The sequence below is a fragment of the Plasmodium berghei genome (assembly GCF_900002375.2).
Source record: "Plasmodium berghei ANKA genome assembly, chromosome: 8".
NCBI classification, from domain to species: domain Eukaryota; phylum Apicomplexa; class Aconoidasida; order Haemosporida; family Plasmodiidae; genus Plasmodium; species Plasmodium berghei.
Genome location: NC_036166.2, coordinates 304,406 through 313,738, shown reverse-complemented (window position 1 = coordinate 313,738; position 9,333 = coordinate 304,406). Strand labels below are relative to the sequence as shown.

General features: G+C 23.7%; 3 protein-coding genes across 3 annotated transcripts; 1 reads left to right on the top strand and 2 right to left on the bottom strand.

Annotated features, from left to right (window-relative positions):
- Positions 1-42: 42 nt before the first annotated feature.
- PBANKA_0806600 (cleavage and polyadenylation specificity factor, putative) lies at positions 43-2,946 on the bottom strand (the record flags this gene model as incomplete). The annotated part of the gene is made up of 1 exon (XM_034564217.1): positions 43-2,946. One exon carries the CDS (start codon positions 2,944-2,946, stop codon positions 43-45), a length of 2,904 nt encoding a protein of 967 aa, XP_034421036.1.
- A 956-nt stretch (positions 2,947-3,902) lies between these two features.
- Positions 3,903-5,443, top strand: PBANKA_0806500 (triosephosphate isomerase, putative; the record flags this gene model as incomplete). Its single annotated transcript, XM_034564216.1, has 4 exons — positions 3,903-4,637; positions 4,792-4,912; positions 5,090-5,184; positions 5,336-5,443. The coding sequence occupies 4 exons, from the start codon at positions 3,903-3,905 to the stop codon at positions 5,441-5,443; spliced, it is 1,059 nt and encodes a 352-aa protein (XP_034421035.1).
- A 598-nt stretch (positions 5,444-6,041) lies between these two features.
- PBANKA_0806400 (conserved protein, unknown function) lies at positions 6,042-7,701 on the bottom strand (the record flags this gene model as incomplete). Its single annotated transcript, XM_034564215.1, has 3 exons — positions 6,042-7,165; positions 7,348-7,419; positions 7,626-7,701. The coding sequence occupies 3 exons, from the start codon at positions 7,699-7,701 to the stop codon at positions 6,042-6,044; spliced, it is 1,272 nt and encodes a 423-aa protein (XP_034421034.1).
- Between the last annotated feature and the right edge of the window lie 1,632 nt (positions 7,702-9,333).

The following is a 9,333-nucleotide window of genomic DNA, read 5'->3' as shown; positions in this document are numbered from 1 at the left end:
TGTTTTTTCACAAATTTAGAAACCTTTTTAAGTGGGTTCCTGTTATTCTTCTTGAGCATACTTTATAACACAATTTATAAATTTCCTAACCACTGACGATTTGGCATCATCAACATATGACCATTGCATTAGTAGGGAATTGTTTCCATCATGAATTGCTCTTAATGAATGAAAGGACAAAAAGAAAAAACAATTTTGATGAATTTTAACATTTTTAACAATAATATTTTTCCCTAAAAAACATATGTTATTTTTATTTTCAGTTTTTACAATTTCTTGAAAAAATGTAATAACGAAATTGTAAAAACGATGATAAGCTATATTAATTTCTTCTTTAAATCTTAAATTTATTAGAGGCAAATTTATATTTTCTTTATCCTTTATATATACATGCTGTTTTTTTTTCTCCTTATCATTAATATTGCCTTTATCACTATCATTATAAATATTTTCTATATTGAAACAGAAACTATTCCGAAAATTTATGTTAGTTTCACTTTTTAAACATCCTTTCAACTCCCCTGTAATATTCTTCTCATCTTCATTAGAAAGAATACTAAAACTTTTAGAATCACAACAATCCATTTTTGAGCTTTTAATTTTGTTATTATCAGCTAAAAGTATATTATTAATAGGTTGTTTTATGTGTTCATTTTCAAAATTTTCCTGATTTATATTATTATTGTATTTTTCTTCATGTTCTGCGATTTTTAACACTTTTGAAAAATTTATAGAAATATGTTCATACTGCTCTTCCGACAAACTATTTGCTTCTCTAATTTCATTAAACTTTCTTTTTCGTACTTCAGTTGAAGATGATAAATCGTTAGCGCTATTTTTATCATTTTCGATAATGTTAATATCAGATTGTATATAATTATTAAACATAATAGATTTGTTTTTCAATAAAATATTATTATCACCAATATCGTTAGGATTATCGTTTTCGTTTTGTTGGTTACTATTCCCTTCTTCTGTTGCGTTGTAGTGTTCAATTATAATATCGGTAACATTTTTTATATTTTCTTTTTTTTCATTAATTTTGTTCATTTTTTTTTTTTTTTTTGTATCAAACATATAATCAAAGTCAAAGTATTTGCCTTCACGCCAAATAATCATTGGAACATGTTTTTTCTTCAAATATTTGAATAAAAGAGATTCAGAAAGAAAAAAAAATAATGGCTTTTCATTAATAGAACGATATAATATGTAAGCAATAAAGGGAATTTTTATATTTCCATTGGATGATAAAATATTAACTTGAGCACCTTTAATTTGTCTAGCATTTTTATATAAGCCCTTTGATGTTTTTTTCTTATTTAATTCAACTTTTTGAATAATATTATTATATATGTTTCTATCCAAATAAACATAATTTATATTATATTTACAAAAATTGAATTGGCAATTTTGTCCCATATATGGGCATATAGAATTAATATGATATTGATTAGATATATGTTTTGATAATTTTTCCATTCCATTTTTATCTCCATGTACAAATATAACATTTTTTGGCATAACATGCTTTATTAATTGTTGTATGCCATTAGAATCTGCATGCGCAGAAAAAGATAAATAAATTATTTTACAATTAACATATATATATGTGCTTCCATCTAATAATATTTTTTTCTCTCCCATAATTAATTTATGCCCAATAGTACCTTGCACACAATAACCAGGCAAAATTATTAAATTGTTGGGATTACTGGCCCATGCTTTAAAAGCTTTTAATGCTAAGCCTGTATGCAACATCCCCGGTGTAGCAAATAAAACCATAGGTCTATTTTCATTTAAATAATTATTTGAAAATTGTGAAATGTTTGAAAAATCAAATAAATTTTTTACTTCCGTCGATACACAATTATTACTAATCCATGAAGAATAAATCTTATAATATTTATTTGCATTTTCTGTTAAACCACATCCAAAATATATAGGGCAATTTATTTTCATTTTTTCCCAATATTCTTCTAATAATATAGATAATTCTTGGGCTCTACCAATAGCAAATACAGGAATTAAAACTTTACCACCTTTATGTACACATTCATTTACTAGGTTACATAATTCTAGCTCAGATGATTTTCTAGTTGGTCTAACATAAGAAGCATATGTAGATTCAGATATAAATATTTCAGGTGTTAAGACTGGGATTTTAGTACTACCTAAGTGTTTGTCAGGTATAGTATTATAGTCACCTGTATATATAACACTAATATTGTTTACTTCTAATCTGTACATACAAGCCCCTAAAACATGCCCCGCATAATATGGTGTAATAGATATATCACCTAATTCATAAGTTTCATTAACTTGTAAGCCAACTACTTTATTTATGCAATTATATATATTTTCTTCAGTAATATTCCAAGGATCTTTTTTTAAACAATTAATATTATAGTTTAATAAATCATCCGATTTTTCATTAAGCATTTTTATTTGCTTTTCTAAATTTTTTTTTTCCCATTTCATATCACTAATTTTACAACCATCTAATAATAAAACTGGACTAAGAGCTTTTGTTGGATAACTCATAATTATCGTCCCTTTATATTGTAATATTTCTGTGAAAAATGGTAAAGCTCCTATATGATCCATATGAAAATGACTTATTATTACACAATCAATCATTTCATTAATTTTTTTCAAGTTATTTATTAATTTTTCTTTATCAGCTATGTTACTATTAACTATACTTATATTTACTTCGACATTCAAATTGTTCTCTTCATCAATTTTGGGTGCTCCTTCCAAATTACTATTCCCAACCAATAAATTAAAGTTGGGATATTTTCTTTCATCTTTATATCCTACATGTGAACCACAATCAAACATAATTCGTCTGTTTTCGAGTTCTACTATCACACATGATCTTCCCACTGTTTGCCCCGCCCCAAGAACTTTTATGTAAACAGTGGTTTGATTGTAATAGTTTACCATATCTCATAAAACTATGCAATCCAAACGTATTTTGTTGTGGAAACTTAAGCAAAAAAATGAAAAAAAATGACTCATAATTTATAAGCGCATGGCATGAACATATTTATTATTTTTTTTTTACTACAAGTAGCGAAAATAAAATAACTAAATTGTATTACAGTATGCTATATGATTTGATAAAATTTGTTTCGCAAGAATACATCCATTTGCGCTTTAAAAAAAAATTATTCAAAATTTATGATGACGATGTTGTTATTTACATTGATGAATTATAAACTTCACATTTGAGTAATTTATGTTTTTTTATTTTTTCCACATTTTTTTATAATTCTTTTTACATTTTTCAAACAAATAATTGTAAATTTAAATTTTTCGTTAAACTAATTTAACGTAAAAAAATTAAGGGGCATAAATAAGCAGTTACACTTTCTATTTAATATATGAGTTACAGTGCGCTTATATTTAGTATAATTTAAAGTATGAAGCTGAGCAGCGCAAATAACTGTGTCATATACTATATGCATATATATATAATTAAGCAATTAAATATTTTTTTATATTCGAAATATAGCACATATTTATTCAAAAAAGAGAAAATATAGGATATAGAATTATGTTTATGAAAATTAATGTTCTCCATAAAAAACAAAAAATGGTGGGAATTCCCCTAAATAGTTTTATATTTAAATGTAAAAAATATTTGAAAAGATTCAAGGAAAAAAATACAACATAAAATGCCCATAAATAGGTGTATATATATATAATGCAAATGATATTACTTATAAAAGCAAAGGTGTAATATGTCTTATTATATTTCGTGAATATTATATATATTTACTTATTTATTTATGCAGATGTATTTAAAGTTATTTGGCATCCCTTTATTTGCCAATGTGCGTTGATTTAGGACGATCCATCCGTTTTTTGTGTTTTTTCCCCTTTTTTTTCTTCTTACTATGTTAAAATTATTTTGGGGGATATGCATTTTTCTAATGATCACTGAATGCATGAAACATAATTATAAAAATACAAATAACTTATTTAACAACCATAAAATAAACAAAAAACAATTTTTCATTAAATCAAGGTTACCACTAGATAAGATAAAAGATAATCATATATATGATATAAAAACATGGACAAAATTGGGAATAAAGCGCTATACCAATAAAAAAAATAATGAGATATATTCACTTATAAATAACAAAAATATAAATTTAGAGACAGAAACTGGGAGGAAAAAAATTATCATAGCTAACTGGAAATGTTATTTGTTAAAAGAAGAAGCATATCAACTAATCGACAAATTAACACAAATTAAATTTTCAAATTATATTGATGTAATTGTATCCCCAAATTTATTATTTTTACCTTATCTTCATGAAAAAATAAAGAAAAACGATTCAAAAATATCCCCTTGTTCTCAAGATGTAAGTTTAGTAAATGGTTTAGGGGCGTTTACAGGGGAAACAACAGCAAGTTTGCTACATGAATTTGGAATAAATTATACAATAATAGGACATAGTGAAAGAAAAAAGAGTTTTTTTAATGTTGGTGAAAACATTGAACAAACTGCATTGAAAGTATATAATGCAATTAATTCCAAGTTAAAAGTTATTTTATGTGTAGGAGAAAATTACACAAGTAGGGAATGCAGTTTCCCCTTTCAAAAATTTAGGGAATTGCTTTCTGTAAGATGATTAAATATTAAAAATAAAAAAAAATGAAACATAATGTGATGCACACACAAAGCACAATACATATATATCAATATTCATAAAATATAAATATAACTAGCGATTTAACATATTTTACTCATATTCTTTTATATTTTTTCACCTTTAGCTAATTAAGCAAAAAATCCCAAAAGAAGAAATTAAAAATATTGTTATAGCCTTTGAGCCCAGATTTGCTGTAGGAACTGGGAACCCTGTCTCATCGTCCAATCTAAACAATTGTTGTTTTGGTATTCTTAAAAAATAAAAATTTATAAAACATCATAAAGTGATATATGTTAAAAAGTAGTGTGATGTAAATAAATAAAAAAAGTAAAACTCATAATATTTGTACTACATCAAAGCGAACCAAACTTTCAATTATACATGTTCGTCACTATGATTATCTCGTTTTTTTTAATGAATAGGTATAAGAAGAGCGATATTCGATGAAATTGATGAAAGTACAAGCAAATGTATAAAAATTGTTTATGGCGGATCTATAACAAAATCTAACGTGCAGGTATATTTTTCTATACGTCATGAAACGTCGATACTTATTTATTTTATTTTGTTATATATATATATATATATATATGTTTTACTCATGTCACTATTATATTTCTATGAATTACCATTATAATGCACTTTTTTTCTCTTCACTCCTTGTGTAGGATTATATAGAAAACACTTCGATTGATGGTTTTCTAATTGGAAAATGTTCCATTGCCGAAACATTTATCGAGATAATAAAGCATGTTGATAATTCTCATCATGTATAACAAAAATAATTTGATATAAAAAAATATATAAAATATATATATGCACATCTCTTATATTTGTAGTTGGTAGTACCTTAATATAAGATACATGTTTTGATAAATTATAGGGTTATATTATATAATAATTCCGAATTAATTTTTTTATTGTTTATATTTTTATAGTATATAATTTTGCACATTGTTAATTTAAAAAAAAAATCGTTTTTTATTTTTAGTATATGAAATATGCAACGTAAAAAAAAGACAATAAAATAAACAAATGAAAAAGTTAAATTAAATATATATAATAAATTAAATAACAAAACGAATAATATCATAGTTCTGTACATGTATTTATTACTTATTAAAAAATTATCAAAAGCATTTATAAAAAATAATGAAATATTAAAAATGCAAAGTATATTTTTTTAAATTAGACGAAAAATAAGGAATTATGTATATATATGTGTTATACAATGGGAATTTACATAAGTATGCGAATAAAATGGTTCTTAATAAATATCCATAACATCGCGTCCAGGCGCTAAGGATTGAAATTAAACTTATCCATCACAAATACAATGATATGTGATAAGTATATATATAGTATAGTAAAAAATTATATTTTTATAATTTTAAATTTCTTCATTTTTTTCATATTTTTTTTTTGCTTTTTCTCTTCATACTTTCTTTGTTGCTCTGGTGACATTTTGCTAAGTTTTTCATTTTCCTCCTGTAACTTTTTTGCTTTTTTTTTTTCTTGTAATTCTCTCAATTCTTGTTTTCGTCTTTCGTCTTCCTTTTCAACAATACTCCTTATTTTTTTTACATTATCTCTTGTTTTTTCTGACAGATCAATGCAATGGCAGGCATCGATCATATAAATAGAAAAGTTGATTAGTGTGCGTAAATCCTCTGGATTTCTGGGTATAACTAAACTTAAAAATAAAAAGTTATGTTTTTCTATTTGCTTGTTATCTTCCTTTTTTTCAGGAATTCTATTTTCCACATCATATAATGGTATATCAGTGATACACATATAATTTATATATTTATCATATGTATTTAAAAAGTTAAAAATTTTTCCGCTTAGCACTAGATTGACTATCTCAGATGAGTCTGCTTTAATATCATATATTTTTTTTAATTCTGATTTATCCATTAATTTTGTATATTTATTTATATTTGGAAAACGATAATCAATATTTTTTTTTTGATGTTTTTTATATACACATAAAACAGTTTTATCGAGCTTATCAAAGTTGACGGTTATATACATAGTGTCATGCTGATTTACAAAATAATTTAAAAGATAATATCTCCAAATACATTGTCTTTTAATTAGGCTTAAATTTACAAAATAATAATTACAATTTTTTCGACCAGTGCATTGAAAATCATAATTATGATATGATCTTTCCAATAAAAATGATTTATCATCACCAATTTTTGCGAATTGTTGTAAAAATATATCTTTACAAGTTCGTAACCAATAAAGGGCGATCATTTTATTTGCCTTCCTTGATATGATTGCATTAGCAATAACAATAATTAAAATAAATATAAAAAATGTTATTTTCGCGTAAAATGCTTTCTTATTTCCTCTATGCCATGAATATAAATGCAACTCATGTAATTCATGCAGATTATGCATATCATTTTGTATGTTATTATTTGTGTCGTTTTTTGTGTCATTCTGTATATTATAGTATGATAGATTATCCACATTATCATTTATTGGATCTAAACAGAGAGTGAATTAAAATAAAAAATTAAATTATCATAAGAAAAATGTAATTAAATATAAGTAGGCGTATACGCACGTGTGAAGTGAGAATATATTTTGTTTATTTATTATTGTTTAAACTTATAATTAGTATTATTAGCACGTTAATAACAATTCACATAATTTTCGAAGTTCTTACCTTCATTTTCCACTGGCTCACTATTCTTCCTCTCGGAGTCATCGGGATTGTCCATAATAATTATATCATCCTCTAATAAAAATAAAAGAATAAATATATATGCATGTACGTATGAATTTGTGCATATGCATGTAAACCAGTTTAAATAATGAAATTAAATTTGGAAGGTGTTTTCACAAACAGGGGAATATACATATAAGCCTATGATGGTTTATATACTAGAGATATTCGTCAAAACAACTAATTTCACAAATATACATTATCATATGAAAGTTTACCATTTTTCTTTGATTGGACCAAAAAGTAGGAGATATATACAATAAAAAACAAAACAAATATTCTAAACTTTTCCATTTCTTTTAAACGGTCAAAAATATGATAATTGAGTTTATTGGTTATTATTTTATATATTATGTTATTATTATTACTATTTTATTTTATGTGAATAACTAAATGGTATATTGATATTGTTTTCTTTTATATAAATATTAAATGATTCGTATTATTCATTTTCTGGAATCTTGAATAGAATCTATAATTTGTTGAGTGTTACATAATCATTATACTTGCATATATATATATATATATATGTATCTTTCCCCAGAAATATCTTTATATATTCACAGCCTCTTTTGTATATTATATAAAATGTGTTTTTTTTTGATTCATTGCTTTCTTTTTGTTTTTTTCCTTTTCTTGGAATTATTCGAATTTTTATGTTCTTCTTCAAATGGATATAAGTATTTTATTATTATATTATTTTTGTATTCTAAAAAATTATTTTTCTCTTCCAAACATCTTTTATTTAATTATATTTTTTAATTTTATAATAAAATATTATATATTATTAATTAGTCATTTTGTTATAATTTATATATTTTTAAATGAATAATATTTCCTTTTTTTTCAGCTTTTTATATTATTTTATACGCGTGTAACGGATATAATGGCACATGAATGGTCAAAGAGGATTAAATATTTCCACACAAATATTCATAACATATATATACGTATAAGAAGTATTTTACACTCTTAGATTTTGACGACATAAATATCCTTATAAATTTAACGCTCTTTATCATTGCGTAGACTAAAACGTGCATTATTTTTATATACAAGCCATTATTTTGTGATGTCCTAAAATATTTATATTACATATCCCTATTTCCCCCATTTTTAAATACAAGTTTTCCAAAATGTAGGAAAACAAATTTTTTTCAGTAATTTGTTTTTTAAAATATATGTAAATAAACCTTTAAATTTCTTAAACATTTTTTGTGTGAAACACTGCAGAGATCCATAATTTATTTTTTAGATCACAATATTTATAATTAAAAAAAGGAAAACACGCATAAATCTATATTTTATTTTTTAGATTACATTATCTATAACTGAAAAATAACAGAAAAGTGCATAAATCCACAATTTATTTTTTATGTCATAATATTTATAATTAAAAAAAAAGTAAAAACACATAAAATTAATAATATATATTTTTATGCATTACACATGTGTATAGAAATACATATAACTTACATAATTAGTCCATTTAGATAATTCTAATTTGCTTGCTTTTAATTATCAAAATAATTTTAGGAAAATTTTAAGAAATATGTATATATATTTATCTATATTTTTTTTATTTGGTCTATATTTTTTTATTTATTTTTTTTGTTCACTATATATATTAAATGTTAAACGTATATGCAATTTTAATGATAAGTTTTTATTATGCTAATTCTTTAGATAATAGCAATATAATATTTTAGGCACATGCCTTATTAACAAAGGAATGTTTTTTGGTATTCCATGTGAAAATCTTAAGTCGAAAAGAGTAGGTATCTGCTATAATAAAAGGGCAATGCTTATTATAATTTTTTTTTTCGTTTTTTATTTGATCTGTTGTATCCACACACGTATATATAATAAAATAAGTCATAAGCACACATATATATATATACATATATATACGCGTATATTGTGTGC